This window comes from Argentina silus, assembly GCF_951799395.1.
Source record: "Argentina silus genome assembly, chromosome: 9".
Classification (NCBI taxonomy): domain Eukaryota; kingdom Metazoa; phylum Chordata; class Actinopteri; order Argentiniformes; family Argentinidae; genus Argentina; species Argentina silus.
In genome coordinates, this window is record NC_139663.1 from 3,745,418 (window position 1) to 3,770,107 (window position 24,690).

At 47.3% G+C, this 24,690-nt stretch overlaps 1 protein-coding gene across 5 annotated transcripts; it reads right to left on the reverse strand.

Moving 5' to 3' along the window:
• Positions 1-163: 163 nt before the first annotated feature.
• sun1b (Sad1 and UNC84 domain containing 1b) lies at positions 164-24,391 on the reverse strand. 5 transcript variants are annotated; one of them, XM_083677316.1, is made up of 25 exons: positions 22,887-23,128; positions 20,227-20,321; positions 11,895-12,092; positions 11,442-11,656; positions 11,022-11,048; positions 10,592-10,867; positions 10,128-10,262; positions 9,541-9,669; positions 8,792-8,872; positions 7,794-7,904; positions 7,491-7,610; positions 7,226-7,319; positions 6,698-6,756; positions 6,028-6,209; positions 5,498-5,782; positions 5,086-5,178; positions 4,707-4,777; positions 4,424-4,568; positions 3,890-4,216; positions 3,592-3,676; positions 3,116-3,231; positions 2,656-2,823; positions 2,372-2,464; positions 2,051-2,163; positions 164-1,841 (listed from the first exon to the last, which is right to left on the reverse strand). In XM_083677316.1, the coding sequence occupies exons 2-25, from the start codon at positions 20,307-20,309 to the stop codon at positions 1,820-1,822; spliced, it is 3,228 nt and encodes a 1,075-aa protein (XP_083533442.1). In that variant the 5' UTR covers positions 20,310-20,321; positions 22,887-23,128; the 3' UTR covers positions 164-1,819. The 5 variants fall into 5 exon arrangements, with proteins under 5 accessions (XP_083533442.1, XP_083533439.1, XP_083533440.1 ...); XM_083677313.1 differs by lacking the exon at positions 22,887-23,128 and adding an exon at positions 20,776-22,163; XM_083677314.1 differs by lacking the exon at positions 22,887-23,128 and adding an exon at positions 20,776-22,163 and having other exon boundaries at positions 2,016-2,163.
• Positions 24,392-24,690: the final 299 nt, after the last annotated feature.

Consider the following 24,690-nt stretch of genomic DNA (forward strand, 5'->3'; position numbering starts at 1 on the left):
TTGTGAGAGGCAGATTTCCAGAGTTTTCTCCCATCAATGTACAAAAACTACCTTTTAAAGTACTGGTTGCTATATCAGAAGTAATAACCATAGTATGGTACATCTGAAATCCAAAATCACAGATGTGCCTTTACCAAGATGTCATCCCAAATAAACAACTTAGTATAAAAAAGCAGTCTTTATTAAGTAAAATGTGACATGCATCAAAAGCTCTCAAAATTAAATTCTTTATTGGAATATTTTCCATAGCGGTTTAGCTATCTTATGACAGCAGCAACAAAAATAAAAACAATTTATTTAAAAATGAAAACATTTTTTTACTGTCTCAAGATGGTTCTAAAATGCACTGAAAAGCATTTGACAAAAATACATTGCACCAAGTCCTATCTTGCAGTAACTAATTCTCTTCAAAATAAATACAAATTATTCTTTTGTACATTTAGACTCTTTCATGTCTGCGGAAAGAACACAATTTATAACAACTCCCTCATTTATTTTCTACAAATTGTGAGGACTTGTGCAACACACATTACTTTTACAAGTCATAACAGTGCATCCTTCCACATTCTCAACTAAAAATGTTAAGTAAAACAAAATTACACATACAATGAGTAATAACAATAATAATGTCAATAGCAACAGTGATAATAAGGAGGACAACAATAACAACAATAATAATAATGACGGGGCGTACCCTTTTTCATAAAGCAACACTGATAAAAGCAGATTTTTATTTATTTATAAAGAACCAACTACTAACAATGAAATATACAGATTACATTCCTGCAGGGTATCTGAGTAGAAGAAGCCCTAATAAGGACGTACGCTATGACTGCGCTAAAGGGAGCCAGACCATTGGCTCTTATAGTCTCACTCTTCTAAAACACTCCCCTGTGTTTACTATCGCTTTTGAGGGTTCAATACTGACATGAGACCCGCGCGCATGCGCATAACTCAACACTTTCACACAAATGATACATTTGACCCCAATGAGGGACCTGCGTTTCAGGTCAAGTTAGGCACACACGCACCTCCAGTTCAGTCCATATGCATGGTTCTTTATCAGACTTGCTATATGTACATACTAAAGTTGCTCCTCTAATTCGGGATATGTACAGCTCTGGTTGTACTGTAGCGGGGAGGGTAAATCAGGGAGACTTTGCTAATACACCTGTGAGAGTCAGGCATCAAGCATCTCCACAACACATTCAAAGCCTGTCCGTATGTGTAACATTAGATTCCATTAGAAAGATAGCTTCGTTTTGGTGACTGTGTGGATGCATAATTACTTCATGGTGACTGGAAAGAGTACCGTCCGGAGTACAATGCAGTACCACGTACTGTGAGTCTCCATGCCGACCGGGTTGGCTGGCTCTGCACACTGACCCAGCAACAGCGGCAGAGACATGGAGCTTTGGATCAAGAGAGAGAGAGAGGGAGGCCTAGAACGTGTCATAGGCCCAAGTTTTGTGGCTTTGATCCTGAAACTCCACCAGACCCACCCGTGTGGTGGATCAACCGTCAAAGTGATCGAAATACACATGATTAAAACACAAAACTAAAAACAGACACAAAAGAGGATGTTAAGGAAATAAAAAAGAGATGTGGAACAGTCCTCCGGCTCAAGGTCCGAGACTCCTGTGGAGGTTGTCTAGAGGAGGGAGGGGTAATGGTTCAGCTGCATGTCCCAGGGGCCCGACCCGGGGTGGGGTTCAGTGATTCAGTGCAAGAGCCGGTTTTGTTTTGGAGAGGGACTGGGACTTCATCGCTCCTCTGTCTCAATCCTCAATCCTCTTCCTCAATCCCTGACGTTCCGGTATCATTCTTCTAGCTTTTCAGTACTTTGTAAAGAAAAACAAACAAAAAAATGTGACACATTCTATCAAAACCCATACCTCAACTTCCGAATTCCCTTGTAATTAAAAACAAAACAAAAAAGGTCTTGTTTGCCCAGCCCTCTCCATTTAAAAAAAAGGTCCAGCGTTATATACAGATAGGGTGATATGAGACTGTACAGTGGCAGTTAGGCGGGTAGCTTTTCCTCTCTCACTGGATGTGGGGTTCTCCGTGGACTCTGAAGCGGTAGAGGCAGGTGTACTCTGGGTGGCCCCAGTTAGTCAGCACCCGCACCTCAATGATCTGGAACGCCTTGTCGTTCTTCTCCTGGGTGGGGAAAAAAAAACAAACAAAAAAACAGAATCAGTATCAGAATCCAGTCAGGGCAAAAAAATGGATACATGCAGTGTGTGTGTGTATGAGTGAGAGAGAGAGAGAGAGAGAGAAACAAAAGATAAAGTGTGTGACCGTATGTAGGATATGATGTACAGGTGCGTATATAAACTGTTCCAACGTTGTAGTGGCTCTTGGTTACCATGACAGGGAAGGTCTGAAGAGAGTCCCCGTCCTCCTGATACGTGTAGTGGCCGAGGAGAGTCCCCCCCTCCTGGTACTCATCCTCCAGACCCTACACACACACACACACACACACACACACACAGAGAGAGACAACGCAGGTCAGGCATTATCTAGAACAACACACACATAATATAACCCATGATCAACAATAGGCCCTCAATACAGCTGCTGTTGATGTTGCGTGTGTGTGTGTGTGTCTGTGTGTGTGTGTGTGTGTGTGTGTGTGTGTGTCTCTCTTACAAAGACGGTGAAGTTGCGCGGGGCGCTGCTGATGGTGCCAGTAGGAGACAGGGCTTTGGGGATGTGCTCCAGGCAGAAGGCTGTGGGGAGGATACTCAGGGACAGACGGATCACCAGGTAACCCTGGGAGCCCTTAAACGCCCAGCAGTTCCCAGGGTACACATCAGGCTGACGGACGGACGGACGGACGGACGGGGGGAACAAGAAGAGGACAGATATGTTACAACTCTTCAAATTCAAATAAATAGTCACCAGAGTACAATGCACGATCCTCCACCAAAATGACATGGTGAATGACTTGTGTGTTTTGTTCCGACTACAAATAGAATCGCAGGAAAGAAAAACAAAATTGAGCCCAATTGAGTTGTTATATATGAGAATCTATCATAACAGCTCCCTCAGTAGTCTGGGATTGGTGTGTGTGTGTGTGTGTGTGTGTGTGGGTCTCTCTCTCTCTCACCTGGATGACAACACGAGGCGACTGGGAGAAGTACCAGAGGGGCAGGCCAAACAGACTCATGAGGGCAGTCTTGGTCTCGTAGGTCTCAGAGCAGCGCGTGCTCAGGATGCTGCCGCCTGGACACACAGACACACACAAACACACACGGTTAAACCGCCAGACAGCCATAACAACACAATGAGGTATATTAAATACAATCCATGTTCTCTAGTCTTCTCCAGCACACTTTTACAGACCACACACACACAGTCCAACGTCACAGGTGAGACAAGTCAATCTCTCTGTTAATCTGCGTAGGCTATTGTAGTGAATCCTTCTGCCCACATTCGGCTGACAAATAAGCTTGACCTGCATTCTGGTCTTTAAAGTCCTAATACCCCCACACACGACCTGACCTGACCTCATAATGTTCACATGGTGGGCTACATGTATGTTCATGGATGGATGAACAGAGTAGAAGGCTGTCTGAGCCATACCTCCAGACTCCAGGGCGTAGTCCACTAGGCCCGTACGATCCTGGGAGTAGAGTTTCAGGGCGTTCTGGACAATCAGCTGCACTTGCTGGGTAGAAGGAGAAATGGGAAGGAGTGTTATGGTCTTGCGTTTGCAGTGAGGTGCCTATTTCCCCTCCCACATTCTCCCTTTGTGTGGTGCCTTTCACAGGTCACAGACAAGCAAGTAGAACTTTGTTAAATAGTAGATCAAATCATATATTTTTTTTTTTATCTTAAAAGCACAGTGTTAAGTCAGCAGTAGTGTGTGAGTGTACTGTACCTCCTCGGTCAGGCCCTGGGCGACGGCTGTGGTCTGGACACTGTGGGTGACGCTCTGTGTGAGGGTGGCGAGTCTCCGAGCTGCGGCCTCAGCCTGGGCCTCGGCCGCGGCCTGGGCTCTGATCTGCTCCAGCTCCAGCTGCAGGCTGACGTTCCTCAGGATGCTGAGCTCCAGGGAGGCCAGGGAGGCCTGCAGGTCGGCCCCGCTCACGTAGCGCTCAGACAGCCACGCGAGCAGGGCCTCGGGCACCTCTCCTCCCTGGTCCTCCCCGGCCTCGGCGCCGCCGTAGAACACGGCCCGCAGCTCCCGCCTCACCTGGGCGGATACCTGGGAGACACACAGGGAGGGAAATACTTCAAATTGAAATTCACTGAAGGTAATAATAACATATACACACGGTAAATGCTTGTAAATGATGGCACACCAACAGAGTGGTGTGTTTGTAAACTTGTGTGAAGCAGGCTACACGCCAACTGTATATGCATGTGTACACACACACACACACACACGTAAATGGTCAGTACAGTGTCTCACCGTTTCGTGGAGTGTGTCCAGCTGCTCACACTTGCCCTTGCATCCCATCACCCCCTGCAGGTCCTGTCTGATCCTTCCTAGCTCCGCCTCCAGCCTCTGCACCTCCGCCAGCAAAGCATCATGGGCCTCCTGATCCACACCAGCACTGAGAGAGAGAGAGAGAGAGAGAGAGAGAGAGTGTTTCTATTATCTTATCTGAATGTAGTTTCTATCACAATTGTTTCACATTCAGTTCAGGTGCTGGGAGGGTAGTTAACAAACCAGAAAATGACATTGAACCAACCTGACGGGGGCTGGGGCTGGGGCCGGGGCCGGGGGGGCTTTCTCCTTCTCCTGCTGCTTCTGTTGCACCTCCTGAAAATACAACCCCATGAAGTACACAGAGCACATTAACGACCCAGAAGCGACAGCATGTATCAGCGTGAACGCTCAGGAATGTCATCACAACAAACTTCAGTCCGCTGGAACAGGTTGACTCCTGTGACTTGTCAGATGAGGTGTGTTTGGATCATGTCATTATATCTACAATTAACTATGAAAGAGTGTGTTCTGTGTGTCATATTATATTAGGCTTGTGTGGATTCAAACGAGCTGCCTGGGGAGTGATACGTATGGTCTTGGAGTGCAGGCAAATGCCAGTAACCTCTAGGAGTCTACCTCACCTCAGTCTTAGCTGCCAGGGCCAGGAGCAGCACATCCACCTCAGCTAACCTGGCCTCCTGGCTCTGCTGCTGCTTCTTCTGCTGCTCCTCAGACTGCACAGCAGAGAGGGAGGGAGAGAGAGGAGAGAGAGGAGAGAAGAGAAATTAAATGGGGGGGGGGGGGGGGGGATACTCAGCAATAATAATAATAGGGCAGGCTTGGAGGTCTTACTAAGCAGAACAAATACAAATGTATATACTGTCCTTAAACACCAGCTACCAACCCAAGGCCCCTCGAATCAACTCAAAAGCCTGAGCATCATGCATCAACACTGATGGCAAACTAATGTTACTGTGGTGCAGTGAAGACAAGACCACACTCCGTCCCCCTAACCTGAGCCCCATCCCCCCCATCCCCCCCTGCAGTCCTAACCTGTGTCCTGTGAGCGTTGCCCTGCTCCAGCTCTCCTCGGAGCAGGCTGAGCCTGTTCTCCAGCAGGCCGGAGACCCAGAGGCCCAGGCTGTCCCTGTCTGTCTGTGTGTCCAGCTGCTGCCTCAGGCTGTGGTACACGGCCAGTGTGTCCCCGTGGCGCTGCTCCTGCCTCTGGTCCCCCTGCTGGACCTGCTCCCACAGCACGGCCAGGCGGCGCTCCATGCGCTCCAGACGCTCCAGAGACTCTGTGTCCACCACCGGGACCACGACGGGGGGGAGGGGCGGCTGGAGGTGGGGGACGACGACACAGAGGGGAGACAGGAGAGATGGGGGGGGGGGGGGGAGCAGAGAGTTCGCTTAGAAGAGTTTGCTTTTGTCAGATATGTATGAACAGGAGTATATAATGGTCAACACACACACACACACACACACACCTTCTTTATACACTCACTCACATTGCAGTGTTCCTTCAGGCAACCCACGAGGGTTGCACTTATACTGTACTTGCCCTTGGTGGGTTGGTGTCTTACCTGTGTCTGTAGGACGGGGGGTGCTGGGGTCGGCTCCACGGGGGTGGCGGGGGCGGGGGCGGGGGCAGCAGTGGGGGCCAGGGTCGACAGGAGGGTGATGGGTGACACGGAGCGCCACGACTCGGTCAGGTTTATGGCTGGGAGGAAGCAGAGGAAACTGGACGGACCCCAGAGCCACAAACCTGAGCGTAGAGAAGACATGGAGCGAGGATTTTCTTTAGTAACCGCATCACCACAGAAAGTAAAAGTATCCATTTGTGTTTGGGCATATGCATGAAGTCGTTAAGTGTGTAGTAGTGGTAGTCTACGCGTGCAGGAACAGACAGTACAGTACACCTAACACGTTATGTTTAAGGAGGGCAGCCGTAGCTTGTGCTAAAGTACAGTAATAAACTGTATGTGTGAGTAGAGGAGAGTTGATCCACAGAGGGGGGGGTGGGGGTGGGTGGGGGGGGGGGGTGGTTCAGCCGCTGGCAACCCAGAGAGGGTGACCTGGATCTGGGGCTGGATTTGGAGCACGCTCTGGGGACGTGTGCTGGTTAGCAGCTCTGCAGCCATACTGCTGACAGATCTGTGTGTGTGTGTGTGTGTATATATATATATATATGTTTGCTTATTGGGTTGCACCTGTAGGCAGGTGAGGAAGAGACATAAACACACTCTCACTCACCCAGGAGCAGCAGGAAGGGCAGGAGGAACAGAAGGAGCTTCAGCAGCTTAGGCAGGCACCTGGAACACAGACAGACAAAGTGAGCAAAACTCAGAACCCGGGAACCAACCTCGACAGGATTATTAATCAATCATTTAAAGCAAGACGCAATATCGAAAAGGTTCATGGAAATAATTCACAGAATTTCTTTCATGTGCATTCACATAACTAATGTCACCACTTGCTCTTTAGCTGTAGTAATGAATTGCAATATGAACAAAAAGATATGAAAACACAATTCAACTTCGTGGAGAATTAGTGCAATGGGCAAAGCCATTGTCGGGCAGCGCGCTTCATCAAATACACACAATGATTTCTATATACATAAAATAAACTTAATCGCGACATCTCACTGAAGTGAATTAGAGAACACAGAGCACTGGTCCAAGCTAATCTTGGATCAAATGAATAATAACGTTTGTAAAAAGTCATCTAGATTTGGTCTGTCTGTGTTGTCAGTTCACATGAGGGCAGGCGGAGGTCTCTTACCGGGTCAGGATGAAGACATTTAGGAGAGACATGAGAGAGACCAGCTGATACCAGCCTGACGCTGCATACCACAGTAGTCCTCGCGCTGCCTTCCCTACACACAGAGAGAGAGACAGACAGACAGACAGACAGACAGACAGACAGACAGACAGACAGACAGACAGACAGACAGAGGTTAGTCACAGATGAAACTGAAGGAGGAAGTAAAACTGAGGATGAGGGGGGGGGGGGGGGGGGCTGGGGTTAACAGAGGAAGAGTACTAACCTGGAGCTGCTAGGACCAACCATAGCACCGTCTGCAGCCTCTGTGCCACTGCCCCCACGGCCGAACCCAGCGCCCGGCCCGCTCTGACCACACAGTACCCTGGCTGGAGCAGGCAGTAGCCTAGGGGGGGGGGGGGGGGGTCACAACGAGAACACAACTGTTTACATCCCATCTTCAACGCACGAAGAGAGGTTGAACGATGTGGATGGAGTTCTGCCCGTAGTGTGTGAGATCACTAGGTTAGAGTATATCAGTATCAAAGCACACGAGTTGAGTGATGACAAGAGGGGGAAGGATGTTAACCTGCGAAAGCTAGGATGCTCCACAGCGCCCCCGCCAGGCGGCGTGCCCTGGAGGACTGTGCGTGGACGGCCGTGTGAGTCTCTGAGTGCTGCTTCCCTTTACAGTCGTCACCTGAGGACAACGCCAATGACGGGTGGCAGCAGACAACGAAGGGAAAGGAAAAAAAAAAATCAAAACACCACACAAAAAAAAAAAACACGAGAGAGAGAGGGAGACAAAGCTATGAGGGGAATACATTTAAAATGCAGAAATGAAAATGTATGTGAGAATGTACGCATCATCAGAAATCAATGCGACGGAAACAAAAAGTAAAGCGAGATAAAAAAGGTATAAAATCATGGTGATGTTATGTAAAATCAAATGGATTTGAATGACGGGGTAACAACGGCAACACAAGGGGATAGACACAGCTCTGCCTGCCTGCCTGCCCGCCCGCCTGCCTGCTCTCCTGACCTGATGTAGAAGTGTCTTCTGTGTGACCCCACCATGACACAACAGCCCATTGTTCTCTGCTCTGTCTGACAGGACTTCACTCTTTCACTCCGAGGGTCGTTTGTCACGCTGCCTGACGCCAACGCCACACCAGCCACACGCAGATGGGCGGCTAGCTGTGACATGAAGGGACATCTGGAACCTCCAGGAGTTGGACTCACACCATTTTCTTGTTGGTGATCACATCGCGGTATTTCACACAAAACGAAAACCAAACTAGAAAACCCGTCTCCTATTTTCCCAGTCTTCAAAAGATGAAAACACACTGACACCCGGAAAGCTGAGCCACGGCTAGTCCCTATGTTGGTCATGGTGGTTCACAGGCGGGTCACTGGTCACTCGCGGTTCACACAAGCCCTGTGTGCTGACCCAGGTCACACATAGCATTAACTCAGTATCAAATCAGAGTGGTTCAATGCCAAGTATAGAGCGCCTAATTCCTTGAAGGATTGAACTGTAAGTGTGTGTGTGTGTGTGTGGCGCCATGGTAACCGACTGGTACTTACACAGAGAGCCATTCATATTCAGATGCCCATCTCCAGTCACCAGATCTCGTACATTCATGCTCCCGCAATAACTGGAGTGAGCTGCAACACAGAACAAGAATAGTATGAATACTATTTCCATAACAAATCTTTCTGTTCTGAGTGATGACGAAACAGAGTGATTAGCTTTAAAACCGCATCACAAAGTAAGAGAGTGTGAGAGGGGGGGACATTTGCATGTCACCAAGGTGACCACCCAAAGAGGAAGCCCATTTGCTTATGAAGTCAACAAGAGACCTGTATACAACCAGGCATGGATGAAGAGAAACAAACAGATCACAGAGAGAGAGAGAGAGAGAGAGAGAGAGACAGAGAGACAGAGAGAGGGATGAAGGGAAGTCTTTAGAGGTGAAAACAGGAGCACATTGAGCCATTGAGGAAGACCATTTCTGTGATGAGCATGCAGAAGACGTTTGACAGAGCTGGAGAGAGACTGGGTTTTCTATAGAGCATCTACACAGTACAACACAGAGGGGCAATCTCTCACGACCGTGGAGAAGCATTCCTTCACATAAACCTTGTCCCCTAGAACAAACAAAGAGAAATGCAAAGACCAGAGCTGGAGAGAGAAAAGGTAGTGAGTTTTAAAAAAACAAACAAACAAACAAAAAAAACAATGAAGATAAAGCGAGGACCACTTGGAGGAAGGGGGGGGGGGGGGGGTCAGTCAGTGTGTATAACCTCTGACCCTTGCCCTCAGCGGTGGGTACCTTTGCCTTCGTATCCGTTGGCTCTGTAACCCATCACCCTGTGGAGAGCATTCTGCTTAAACAGCCAGAGGCAGGACACGCTGGAGGACACGGCACGTCTGACAGACTCTGAGAGGGACGTCAGGAGACCTAGTGACAGACCCAACACACACCCACTGTCAGACCAGGAAGGGCCCATATACACCCCCCCCCCCCCCCCCCCCCCGGAGGCTGGAGACAGCTAGGCAGGCTGGCAGACGTGACGTGGAGAAGAGAGCAGTGCATATTAGAGAGGTGATGGTGTGGTATGAATGGAAGGTGATTCATACAGCGAAACGATGGGTGATGGAGAGAAGGTTGTTCAGGTGGAAGAAAATAGAGATGGATCTGAAAGCCTTCCCAATAATATCTTATAGAACCATATCCTCTTATACTGTATAAATCTAAGATGAATGAACGCCCAGTCCTTAGTAAGTTCTAGCGTTGGATAGCTGTGAATAAATGGACAAATAGAATCGTGACAGACAGATAAAGGATGGAAAGAGAGACAGATGAAATTAGTCAGGGGGGGGGTAAGTCAGTCAGTCATCAGTAGCCATCTGCTGTACCTTTGCCTTGGTGGCTCTTGGCTCTAGAACCCAGCCACAGAGCATTCTGGAACAGTAGTGTCACTAAGGACACTATGGAAGCCAAGGCACGTCTGCTGTGGTGTATACACGTGTGAGAGAATGACACCAGGACACCTGGAGAGAAACACGACTACAGGTCAGAGCATACATGACGGTTATTCTACAGGTAAGACTTTAGCCCAGACAGGACAATTCTCCAGCCTTTCAAGCTTCAAGAGGAGAAGCCTCGATATGGAGTGGGGCAGCATTTAGAGACAAACACACAATAAGACTAACAACCAAGTGAACCACAAAACAGACTGGACTTCTGTGTACTTCCGCCTGTATTACCTCCTCTCAGGATCAAATGTCAAGTGTCAATCCTCTGCCAGTATGGTCTACCCAGAGGTGGGGTCTAACCAGAGGTGTGGTGAGGTGTGGTCTAACCAGAGGTGTGATCTCACCTGTCTTGTTCTTCAGACTCGTGTCTCGACAGTGTATGCTTGCTGATGACGAGGAGGAGAGGGCGGCGGCTGTGGCCGCAGACTGAGATGAGGAAGAGGAGGAGAACTTGGAGGAGGAAGAGTACGTGGTGAGGGCTTCCTTCCTCTCAGAGTGTATGGAACAGTCCTTACACATGTTACCGTTGACGCCCGTGGTGGCGTGGGTCTGGTGGTACACGCTGGTGTTGACATCACCGTTAACCTTCGAGAAACTGCGGTCTGCCCTCAAACTCCTCCCTACACACACACACACACACACACACAAAAGTGAATTTAAAAAAACAGGAATAGAAATCGGGACATTGGATGTAATCCAAGACCTCAACCAGTTTTGAAATATACCAATATCATCAAATAATGCCAAACAATACCAACAACTATAATGACGCACCTCTGAGGTCAGTATCCTGATTTGACCCTAGAGGAAATAAAGGAATCATTAGTCAAGGTCTGTGGGAGCTAATTGAACACACTGACTTATTAATTATATTAAGCCATGGCCCTCCCGGGCATCCATCTACTTAATCTCCAAAAGAACAACATCAAATAGATTAAATGTACGGATTACACACTTGTTTTGTACACCCCTTGCTAATCTTCTTCAATCCTGCTTTAATACACATCAGTACTAAACAGTATTAAAAGATACTTCTATAGTACTACACAGTAGTAAAAGATACTCCTACAGTGCTTAACAGTAGTAAAAGATACTCCTGCAGTGCTTAACAGTAGTAAAAGATACTCCTGCAGTACTGAAGAATATCAAAAAGATAATCCTACAGTACTAAACAGTAGCTAGGCTAGGACTGACCCCAGTATCCATCCGTGGTGGTGGTGGTGGTGGTGTGTTGGCGCAGGCTGGACTGGTCCAGTATGGAGGAGAGCAGGGAGGCATCGCTGGCTGCGCAGCTCTGCTGCTCTCCACTAGTGGGGGTGTGAGTGGTGGAGAAGGACAGGGTTTTACGCGGCGTCTCCGCCAGGGACTGGGAGCTGGACACCGACTGCTGCTTTCTGCTCCTCACCGTCCTGAGAGGAGAGAGGGAACAGTGAGGTGTATAGTGTATGTACGCTCACGTGTGTGTGTGTGTGTGTGTGTATATATCTTAACAATATTTTTGCCATCCTTATAGAGAAAGCTTAGCCCTTGTAGGCACATCTTCATTTACATTTGAGTGTGTATGTGTACCTGTGTGTGTGTGTGTGTGTGTGTGTGTGTGTGTGTATGTGCGGTACTGCGCACATCCACCGGCCTGCATAGTCTTACCGTGCCTCTCTCCGACCTGACCCTCCGCTGCTGTAGCTGACACCGTAGTTCTGAGAGAAGTCTGCCAGGCTGTCGTTGCCATAGTGACCTGTGGTGGTCTGCAGTCGCAAGCTCCGCCGCGACATCCTGGGTGAGTCAAACACCGGAGCGATATGATGCTCCTTCTCAAACTCTAGGGCCGCAGACGAGTAGCTGGAGCTGAGAGAGAGAGAGAGAGTGAGAGAGAGAGAGAGAGAGAGAGAGAGAGAGAGGTTAGTCACAGATGCAACTGAAAGAGGAAGTAAAACTGAAGATGAGGAGGGGGGGGGGGGGGTTAACAGAGGAAGAGTACTAACCTGGAGCGAGAGAGGAGGGGAGAGGAGATGAGATGGCGGAGAGAAGGGGAGAGAGGGAAGGAAGGGAGAGAGAGAGAGAGAAAGGCGTGTGGTGAGCGGAAGCATAGATAGAACTCAATCAAATGGTTTCCGAGGTTCTTATCGTTTACGGCAGGCAAATCAGCAGCCTTGGTTCACAACAGACCACACTTCTGTGGTTTCAGCTCACCTCAACGTGAAACAAAACTCTCCCTCCGCCTCACGATTCATAGCTACAAACCGTATGAGACGGAGTTGATATCCTTTCTCTCTATTCATTATCTGATCTATTGTCTCACCTTTGTAATACAAACAAACTCGAAAGAACCATGTCTTGTACACGATGGTAAAACTACAGCACTGGGGCCGCAGCCATTTGAGGAGGGAGGGAGAGAGAGAGAGAGAGAGAGCATAGCAGTGGACTTGTTCTAATAACCGCTTGGGTTGACAGGATATGACTCACACCAACATGAAGAAAATGGAGGAAGAATGAGGGACACCCGTTGAGGCACCTCCTCAGTCAGATACAGTACACAGGTCGGAGGGATAGGCCTACGTTCCAATTTCAAGCCAGCGAAAACGTGGGGACAGAATATAAACAGTCAATATTGAGTTCTGCAAGAGAGCTGCCTAAACTCTGACTCAGTCTGGCCACACCCCAGTAGCTGAGTATGCAGCACCAAGGCCAACATTCCATCAGGGAACACAACTAAATCATTATTGCCACACTCTGTAGCCTAAACAGACGCGTCCCGTAACAATTCCCATTCCCTTCTGCAAGACACACACTCGAAAAGAACAATTGAGCAATATTTGATTTGACCCGAGTCAGGCAACAGGAGTCAACAGTAATAGCCTCATTAGCAGACAGTGTGTGTCTCTTCTCCTTTAACCTTTAATGCTAAGTCATCTAAATCCTCAGGCAGGCCAAGGAAAGAAAAGCATCTTAGCTCTGACTGGGGCCACTTTCTACGATGGCCAGGGGAGAGGGCCTTTTCTAATGGATCCCATAATGCAGAAACCAAGGGCATCACAAACACATGCTTGTTATTCATTGTTGCTAACACGACATGGGCTGTCCTCAGGCAGACATTTTGCATTAAACTAACATAATGCCAGACAGAGGGACGAACACTGGGTCGGTCACTCACACACGCACGCACACACACACACACACACGAGGCAGTGAGGCATCAGTGCACACATTCTGTGGCCCTGTGTGTTTGTGTACCTGCGCGTGTGTGCGCGCATCTGAGTGTGTGTGTGTGTGTGTGTGTGTGTGTGTCTGACATGCACTCTGGCCCTCCTCCTCGCCCTAAACCCTCAGGATTACACCATCCCACCCAGAGCCAATTATGGGCTTTTCCTCCACTCTGCCTGCCGGCCGGGCCGGCCTGCCCGTCTGCCTGCTTCTTCCGACTGGCTCCTTCCACACACCAGCCTCTCCACTCCCCTGTGTGCTCAACCTCCTCCTCCTTCCTTCTAGACCAGTCACCTACTGCCCAGGCTAGGGGTCCTGCCAGGGTAGGGTGGTGAGGGGGATACCACCAATGTCTTCTTTAATGACATTAGCTCCATGTCACTTATGTATGGCCCCCTCGTCTCCCCAAATCCTAATACCCAGGGCCTGGGGGCTGTGCCAGCACAACTGGGTACTAAGGCAGCTTGAACCACACTGGGGGGGGGGGGGGGGGGGGCATCACAGTGCCACTGTCTGCAGTGCCAAGGTCACACACGCACACACGCAGTTTTATCTAACAATTGCCATTTGCCAAGGCCTGGGGCTCCAGAGCACAGCCTAGGTTGATGGGTGAGAGGGAACGAGGTTGGCAGCCTGTGTGGAGCCTGCAGAAACATTAGCTCAGGTATTTTCTTGGTTGGCACACAGACACCTTGGCATCCCTTTACACACAAGCATCATCTCACTGACACACACACACACACACTCACTCTGACACTTTGAACGCATGCGTTAACAATCTCACACACTAGAACATCGATTTAGCTTATTTAGATCCCATCACATCACGGTTGTATACTTGCCTTGCTTGCAAACACATTTCAATTCGCTACGGCCTCTCTGTATCGATCTGTGGGTCTTTCTCTCTCCTGAACCACCCCCACGCCAGTGATAAAAATAGACTGGACAGTGCCCAGATGGGGGAGAGAAAACACAACAATCCGGACACTTTGCTGGGCTTTCCTTGGCTTGTTCTCTTACACAATGCTAGCTTTGATGCGCAGTCCTCCTACACCCAGTGGGCAAAACCAGTTCCCTGGCTGCATTTAACCAGATTGCCCACCAGTTTGTATGCAAACTCTAGCCTACATAATGTAGGCTACATACTGCCCACTGGGATAGCCTAGCCCCTCCACAAAAAATAAAAGATCTTATTTCAAAGCTGTTTTGTATTATTTATGGACAACAACCATGTGTGGATGAGAACCTCACATAACTAACTACTTTGTTGTCACGCAGGCCAGAGAAAGTTCATCCAAAGCACAAAGCACAAGCCAAATCTGAAACATGGTGAAATTTAAAATCAATGTTCGCAGAATCTAATTGAACAATTTCCTGGGAGCGAGTGACATATCGTCATTGCCCTCAAATGAATCTAACTTTCCCTGCGTCTAAAAGACTTACATTCCAACCATGGAGAAGAGGAGTGAGACAGAGAGTGAGAGGACAGAGGACAGAGAGTGAGAGACACAACAACAGGTTGTGACTAACCCTGCAATGAGGTGTCCAACAACACTGTCTGATCCCCTCAGTGACCGATAACGAGGTCCAGCCTACTGTCTGTATCTCTCACACACCACGCATGCACGCACGCACACAGGGCACACACACACACACACACACACACACACACACACACACACACACACACACAGGAGCTCAGACACAGATTACAACCCACATGGTTGATAAATCTCAGCTTCCAAACTACAGGTATGCTTAAACAAGGCTCCACACACACACACACACACACACACAGGAAAGGGAAAGCTTTTACAGGGGAAAGGTGGTGTCCTAAAGCGGTCATGGGCGGAGCAACTGACCATCAGTCAAAACAGTAAAAAAAAAAAAAAAAAAAAAAAAAAAAAAAACGTGTTACCACGGCTGCACAGGACAGGACACAGGCAGACAGTGCTGAGCTACCCACGTCTAATCAACCTCGATACTCTCCCTACCTCGAGAGGATGGAGAGTGGATTCTTTGGAACTCATTTTTTTACTTACTCAAAGTAAGGACAACACTGTCAAACTTGAAAGGGACAGACGTTACGCTCATCACAAGCTCTATCGTGAACCTACCATTCGAAAGAAATGGGGTGCTAAATGCTAAACACACCAAAAAGTTCATTAGCGGATCAGTGTCAAAACAAACATGCCTCGGGAAAGACTCGACAGACTGTTAGCCACTTACGCTCCTCCTTTACCATTGGGCCCCACTGGATATAGTAGGCTGTGTTTACTGATATAAGGCTTTACTGAAATTGTTTTCACTGTAAGCAAGCAGTAGGCCCTAAGCCTGTACTGGAGGCCCAACATATGTCTGTGGGGAAAACACAAAAACACAACACACACACAAACATAGCAGTCCCACCCTCCCGTTTCCTAAATCCATTACATAGCAGTGAGCTGTCATCCCCATGAGGTGGTGGAGCAGGCCTATATTTACCACAGCCCTGGGACTGGGGCCCTCACATTTCCATCTGGTGCCCGCCCTCCTCATTTCCTTCTCTCTCTCCCTCTGCCGTCTCTCCCTCCCTCGCTCACTCACTCACTGTTTGAGGACGATCTGTTTCATGTTGCACTGGTTGCCATGGAAACTACTCCAAACAGCTCTCTGGCCTGAGAGGGTGTGTGTGTGTGTGTGTGTGTGTGTGGCAGTGTGTGAGAGAGTGTGGTGTGTGATCAGTAGCAGAGTACGACCTCTCTCACTTTCAACAGAACAAATCCTGCCACAGAGGAGCACGAGACTGACTGGGGGAAAAGAAAAAAGAAAAAAAAGAAACCTGAATTTGTAGGAGATCCCAAAATGTCCCTTAACATTCAAATACCACAACATACCAATTCAACTGACTCTTTATAGGAGCCAAGACATTTTCACAAAGCCACATTTGAAATAACAAGGTATTTTCAGTTGCTGTAGTAACAGCCTGAGGAGATCAGTGTGTTTTATGAGTTCCGCCCACCTTTAACACACGATTATCCAGCTGCTGCCATTCCACCACTTGACCAGTGATGCACACACACAACCATGCTGCTAGTCACACACACACACACACACACACACACACACACACACACACACACACACACACACACACCAGATGTCCCAACAACTCTGATTGCAGCATGGACAACAACAACTGTAGATCTGGCACTGGTCGGTCACCCCCCCCCCCCCCCCTCACACCTCACTCCCTTTAACACATCTTGATCCTTCCCTTATTCCCTTCACTCTTACCTTTCACCTGTATGAGCCTCTCACCTTTCACCTCCTCAGGCATCGTCCTGTAAATCACCACTGCTACTTACTACTACCACCATTACAGCTAGTCACTATGAGAGATAGCATACACCAAACCCATCCAGAGGCTCCCACTACTGACCCACTTACACAGCCTGCAGCTCATAAAATATGAAGGGGCCCGTGAAAGAGACATGCTAAAGCACCATCTCAGGCCAGGCGAGGGTCAGAGCCTGTCTAGCGCTCACAGAGGCCAGCATGACGCTATGCACTTGTGTACTGTGGGACAGACCTGCGTGTGGTCATGTGGAACTAGAGGCTGACATTTTTCCCTCCATTTCTTACTCCCTCTCTCCACCCCCCCCCCTGAGACTAACATAGCCTCTAGTCTAGTTCCTATCTAGACTAGAGGAATGACTGACCTCACTTCAGGATTGTGTCACTTGTCTGTCTGCATCTCGGCCATCAAGCCATGAGTTTGTGGGCTATACTGTGTGAGCAAATACGTTAGTTAAGTCAGTTTGTGGAGCTGCATGGATCTCCTGACAGGCTAAATAAATCCACTCAAAATAGTAGCTGTGAGACTGACATTACTATTACTGTAAGCCTATCTTTACTAAATTGCCTGAAGCAGACCAAAGGGCCTGGAGATGTAAATGCCTGGGTGGTATAGCCTCTCTTCTCCCCAGCAGTAACACTTTTTGAAGTCCTAATGAAAGCAACGATCAATCCCCCTTTGATCCGAGTGCCTGTGAGGGAGCAGGGAGACCTCCTCTTCTAGGAGCAGATATTGTCTAAGCAAACTAGCCAAGGCTTTAATTCTATCAATGAGACCATTACCCTCTGAGCTTTAATGACTATGGGGGTTGTTATTGCCCTAGCACAGGCAATTAACCCTCGGTTGGTGGGCTAAGCTGTAGTGGCCTCTCCTAGCATCCAGTCCACCCAAACCAGGCATGTTCCCTGCCCTGTGGGGCAACTTCTAAAGAGCTCTCCGTTTGTCGATGTGATTGGATGGCCTTCCATTCCTTTCTCCCTCCCTCCCTCTCTCACTCTCCAACTTGTCTCCACTCTTTTCTGTTGAGTTCTGTCAACAGATGGCCCAACGGTTTCTGTCACCTGACCCTGTCCCTCGCAGCTCTGCCCTCTCCCATTCACTGACGGCCACACACACACACACACACACACACACACACACACACACACGTCAGTTAGCCAAAATATAACAAGACCTCATTCTCTGATAGGCTGATATTTCAGACAACTGCCTTCTCGGACTGTCAAGCTGTCCTGCCATTTAAAAAAACAACTGATAAATACAGCAAAGGGGTGACCTTTAGGCATGACTAATCCAAAAGTCTCCGGTGAGTCTCAAAATGAGGAATGTCTTTCAAGTAAAAGGGGGAGGGAAGAAAAAAAAAAATGAACCTAATCCTAGGATCAATGCCACATGGCATTTACTGTAGATCTACACATGCTTAATCAACACTCGCTAATCTCACCAAAAACACGATCAGATCGTTTCAGTCTCTCAGCCTACCTGTCACATTCCAGTGGTCTGTGAACCCAGAGCCTCGACTTTCATCTACCTACGCTTTGCCCCACAGGCCACCTTGGACTAGCTCCAGAGCCGGCTTTCCCATGCTCAGACTGAGGTGTGGTAGGCATTTGCATTAGTACTCAGTCGTCACAGCTCCAGTTCTTAAGGGTGACAGTGTCATCTTTTTCATCAGCAACTGTTCCTTCAATGTAACATGTCATGATAATAAAGCCCCCCCCCCCCCCCTCCTCCAAGTACAGGAGCTGTGTACTGTACCAACTCTCTGCTGTGACATTGAGACACACACGTTACTTGATGGGTCTACTCATAACACCCTTCCCCTCAACAGAAAGCGCTCTATAGGCCAACCCACGCAGGCACTCCTTCATCCGAAATATTCTTCGAGAGGCTACTTATTAAAGATAATTCAAGGGGATATATGTAAATGTCTTCTGCTTGTCACGCAACCCAGCCCCCTGAGAGACAGCCTGAGGCCTGGACCAGCATAGCTGAGAGAGAGAGAGGACGGAACAGGTCTGCTGACTGAGGGGCTTTTCAAAAGAAATGTACTTTGCAATTTGTCAAAAGAGGGGGAATTCATGGTAGTAAATCCAATAGCAGCTCCTTGTCAGGACACGCTCACGTTCCTTTATAGGTCTGGTTAACTTTGACTTAACTCACAGTATGCTGTGCACTTAAAGGTCATATACAACAACCCTTCATTACCTCTCTCTGCCTGTATCACAGTAGTACAGGTTCATTAGAGTTTGTGAAAAGCTAAAAACCCGGTCATATTTCACCCTTTACACCACTAAATTCCCACACTGCCATTTTTTTTTTCTCTACCCCGTGGGCATCAAATGTGACACCAAAAACACAACAAGCTTCCATCCCACAACTCACTGGAGCATTTTGTGTCAAACACACCTGCAAGCACTTTCATGTCCAGAGATGAACCGCTGAAGAGCAAGTAACATAAGATCACAGGGTGAGGCTGATAGAGAAAGTACCGTTCCTGATTTTGACTTAATAGGAATTGCAATACAAACCTACCTTATGCGCAAACAATTTAAACACAGACACGCATATGAATGAATAGTTTCTCGAACTTACGATGGGGACGAGGAGAACAGTGTGTTTGTTTTTCTGTGTCCAAAGATATCAAGTCGAGTATATGAGGTACTTTCACCCTCACACAGAGTCTGAATCATGGGGCTGAATCATCAAAACCACAACCAAAGCGTTGTTCTCGATGCAAAGCTGGAATTAATCAGCAAGTCCTCTGGAGAATCAAAATAAAGAGCTACAATGTAGCAACAGTTCATAGTTACCAATGAACCTCAGGATTCTGCCGAAGAATTTACTCAAGTGAGAGAAAAGGCATCATCAATTCAGTGAGCCTTTGAAGAAAATACAAACTCATCCAGGTACTCTGAACTGAGCTTACCATTTGAAACGATGTCAAACAGTGACATAAGCGATATTAATGTGAAACACTGGTCAAGGTAATTTGTCTGACCAGAAGCCTTTCATTCCTGACTGCCTTGGTAATGAGTTGAGTGATCTGACAGAAACACTGGACATAATCACATTAGGGTGGCGGGAGTCAATGATACACTCTTTTTAAGGAGAGGAACAGAGAACATACACAAGAGATAACTTGTGTGAAGAGGGAAGATTAATAACCATAACCACACATCTGGAAGCCAGGCGTATTACAGAAGAAACAGATACAGCTCCCTGAAAAATAAATAAATAAATAAAAACGCAGGACGAAATCTCAGTTCTGCTCCCCAGTTGAATAGGATTTAGGGTCAGTTCCATTTCAATCCATGTTAATTCAGTCAATAAAATACTCCTGGATTAGAAGATGCATGTTCTGTATTAGGCCTAACTGAGATGATATGGACCTGAGCCCTATCTGGGAGTACAGTACCTGATGCAGCGCAGCATTCTCACCTGAGGGAGTAGGTATAGCCGGTGTTCTCTGGAGCACACTGCGGAGGGGTGTATGTGTGCAGGCGCGAAAAATCCATGGTCATTCTTCGATCAGACTGCAAGAGTCAGGGCGCAAGGGAGACAGAGCTCTTTAGGCACGAGGGGATAGGGATTACTCTCTCTCATGCACACACACACACACACACACACACACACACACACACACACAATCAAATGTTCTCGCAAACGGCACACACGCAAGCCCATGCACTGTGTAGTTCAGTCTGTCTCTCGACATGTTAGGTAATATCATTTTGGTATCTTCTTCAATCAAACAACTACAAGGCCTACATACTACACTCCTAGTAAGTACATTTTCCAGTGTGTGCCTCAACCACATTATACACCCCCCCCCCCCCCCCCCCCCCCATCACTTGGCTCTACTCCAAGAAAACACAAGCAACAGCAACTACTCTGGACAAGCAGAGCCCGAGAACCAGGCGTAATGAGACCAGTCCATCAACAAAACACAATACTACAGCTCTGCTGCACGGACAAGACTTGGCCGACCTCCTCCAGCATTCTGGCTCCCGATGACGAGGGCAGCAGGGCTGTTGAATGAATAAAAACCCTCTTCTCCCTCTCTATAGCGGCCGGGAGCTGACGGGAACCGGCGGAGACAGGACTGGAGAGCATGAGAGTCCCTCTCGAGCAGACAGGCACCCAGTACGATACCTGACTGAGGAAGACAGTCAGTCTACCTCCAGAGAATGCAGTAGAACATGCAGAGGTGGGGCTAGGGTGAGGCACACCTGGCCTGAGGCTCTCTCAGCAGGGTTGGGTTCCACGTTTGGAGCCTTGCAGGAATGTAATCATATAATGTAGGCTAACAAAATGTAATAGGCTAGACCTTAAACAACTCCTTTCTTTTGCCAGACAGAAAATAATATCTGTTCAACACAATGCAATTTGATCAGAGAGTTCTGTAATATTGTAAATTGCTCAACAGGCCTAAGGCCTACTGTGTGTGTGTGTGTGTGTGTGTGTGTGTGTGTGTGTGTGAGAGAGAGAGAGAGAGACACAGTACCCATATGAGTATGACTCCAATAGGTCAGAGCCTCTGGCTTGACATGTAAATGCCACTAAGCAGGTGGAGAGAACCTGACGAGGACATAATAGGTTGTGGTAATAACCAAATTCAAACCAGAGGGAAATAAGCAAATGGAGATAAGACAGTGTACTACTGCTCTGACTATGGGTCCCAAACCACATCTAAACCTAAATAAACTCAAGCAGGAACAGGAAAGTTGCCACTCCAAAATATGTAGCTCGTCAGTTGGAATGACTCAGCTTCTTCGCTAATAACTTAGAACGTCCCTGCAAGTCTCTGCCCACGTCATAACGTCCTAAACAAATAGCCTACTCAGCCATGCTGAATGCTCAAGTAGGTCTACAAGAGGAAATACCTCCTCAATGGTTACAGTTCCCTCAGTCAGTGGGCCAAGCAAGGAGGGTAAAGATGAGGGAGGGAAGCATCCAAGAGAGCCAGATGGCTTTTCCTAAAATCCACCTCCAAATCTGAAGTCTGCTAATCTTAATCAGAGTTCAGAGATCTACTCAAAAACCCCTAAGCCAAAAAGAGGGATAAATAAGCAATAATGGCATGCCAAAGGGTGGCTTTGATTCTGCCTGGATTAGTTGGTTGCATTGGTGGTTGATTACATGCAATCCGTCAGGATGCCAGACTTTCCAATGCTGAATTTTACAACCACAACTGTTCAAAGAGTTATATAATTCCCTCATGCATGTGCTCAACATATCAACATTGAGAATAGTCCTAAATTATTTTGAAAAGGTTGAGTTTAAGTGACATACAGATTTCATATCAGCCACTACATCACAATGGAGGAGCCAGTGGTCTTCTCAAATGTTTCCTTACAATACTTAGCTCCAGAAAACCCTGTAAAGAGCACAGCCTATGAACTCAGGAGACAGGCTGAACTAAAGCAGGACAGGCAGACTCACTCTTGCTGGCACTATTTAACACACACACACACACACACACACACACACACACACACACACACACACACATCCCCAAATTCTCAACACATGCATTTCTAATTGGTTTGAATTATTGTTTTTTTGCAGAACTGTGTATGACGCGCAGGACAAGCAATCACATCTGAGCGACATTGGTGGTAAGTCACTGTCAAAGTCGTGTTTTGGAACTGTCACATTTTTCAACATCGATTTCAATGAATGCATTGGTTTCTTATTCTATGCATTGGCTTCTTATTCTACACCCAGATATGCCCGGCTGGATAACCTATATGCTCAGTTACAGTCTCATATTGCCTAATGCTAATTGTAGAACGCAACATTTAAACACCGCAGGCGTTCAAATATACTAACGCCGCACTACGTTTTTCAATATCGTTAGATCAAATTATTAGATCAAAATGAATTCAACCATTTAATAACCTAATAAGGTCGCAGTTGAAATAATGATCCAGGCCCGAGGTTCTACTCGCTGTCAAAACAGAGTTCTGAGGAAAGGCGCTTGACCAGTACAAATACATCTAAAATCATTATTCTCTCACATTTCTGATTACACAAACAAAACTAGGTGAAAATAAAGCAGCATAATCATGCGAATATCGCGTGTAGTTTCCACTTGCCCGTCTAATAAGAGTCCATCTATTTTAAATTCTTATGAGCGTAATCCAGTTGAACAAGATCCACACATAGCTTGTCTTGGAAGATGCGCAAACTTCTGACCGCATCTCGTATGCGCGTCTATTGAAGGTATGGAACGGCGGGGGGTGTTCGATTATCCAAACCCTGATCTCTGAATAATATTTCTCTCCGTGAGCAGAGACAAAAGTTTGCAAGTTTACAGTGTGTGTTATTCTCAGGCACTACAAGCAGAATTCCAAAATGGCTTCCCAGACGTAACAAAGCCAGAAGGATCGCTGCCGAGTTGTTCCTCCCACTCCCAGACCCGCTATTGTCAGTCATGGCGCACACTTTGAATCTATTGGAGGAAAACAAAATTGCAGCATCCCACTCATACTACTGTACTTCATAGCAATGATCTTGCCGCTTATCATACATAAATAGGGTTCAGACAGATGGACAGAGTGAATTCCTATAATAAAGAATTTAACCCAAGGAACAAGTGTTACACATTCTCTCTTTTTCGTCATCAAAACCTGGATCCACACTGAGCACTGTGATTTCCACCTAAACATTCATTTGGCATGAAACCCACAAGGAAAACCAATTGGATCAGGACCGAGAAATCATTCCACAAACCATGTACTTCTAAACTCAAGCATACAGCAGATGTGTGCAAATCAGTCCTACAGCAGAACAACAATTCAAAATCAAAATTGGCGTTTTCTTGTTGTTGTATTGATAGATGCAGTCATGTGTACTTGGTCTAGCTCTGACATCATTCCCCTCCAACAACTGGACTGAGGCGCCACCTGCTGCCCGTAAAATTGTATTAACTCTCTGGTAGCAGTCACCTAGGACCTTTGAACCAATCACCGAGCTTGGGAAGACTGTCAACACAGGCGGCAAGGCGGGCTTACCGCGAAATGTGAAGTTCAGAGCAAATTCAGTTAGCTCAGCTGACAAGCCGGAGACGGGAGAAGCATTCTCGAATAATAAATCAATTTTAATTCTAATGTAATAACATGCCCTGTCAACAACCTGGATGTACTTCACTGATGCTGCACGTATCGTCCCAGCTTCCATAATGTGAGCAGAAAACATGATAACCAATAATTGGAAAATCCTTGTCATGCGAAAGAAATCAAGAGCGACCTTGGAGGGCCAGTGGGCATTATCTTAACATCTATCCACTTTACCAGAAAGAATACATCATCGCCCCACAGCTTTGTTGCAAAGCTGACTTTGTAAGCAAAACCAATTACCTAACAGTTGCCATGCAAAAAGTTACTTAACTACCGGGTACACAAAGACATCGCAAGCCCACACGAGGGACCCTTGTCTTGTCAAACAAACGTTACTCACATGGTGTTCCTCCTCGGCGTTCGCTGTCAAATCTTCTCCAGGGTTTTGAGGGCGTCCCGTGGCTAACTTATCAATCAAACTAGCTTAGTCCAATTCAATTTCGTAAACACACTGAAATGAACCACCGTCAGTACATGGCAAGCTTGTATAACCTTCGCCTTCCGCACTCTAATATTTTCCGCCGCTGAAACTGACATCACATGGCGAGCGATGCAACCCGTTTTAGGCAAATGTCCAAATATGGTCGCTGTCAAAATTCGGAAATTACGCGCAGCCATAGATACATGGCGCCACCTACTGGCTAGTGCAGGATCTCTAGTGTTGCGCTGTAAGAGGTGTTTATGTGCGTAGTTTTATTATGTGTTCTTCACTCTTTTTTATTTTTTTTTAAAAATTCTGCGCTGTTTCACAATTATTTTTCGTTTGATTCACATGCATTTA

Bases quoted from the DNA above. Each gene is read 5' to 3' on its own strand.
- sun1b (XM_083677313.1), bottom strand. From the start codon at position 20,901: ATGCTCTCCAGTCCTGTCTCCGCCGGTTCCCGTCAGCTCCCGGCCGCT. The intron at 12,093-20,226 runs GTGAGAATGCTG...TCTCTCTCTCAG, and splicing joins GGCTATACCTACTCCCTCAG to CTCCAGCTACTCGTCTGCGG. The intron at 2,465-2,655 runs GTAAGAGAGACA...GTGTGTGTGTAG, and splicing joins CGCGCAACTTCACCGTCTTT to GGTCTGGAGGATGAGTACCA.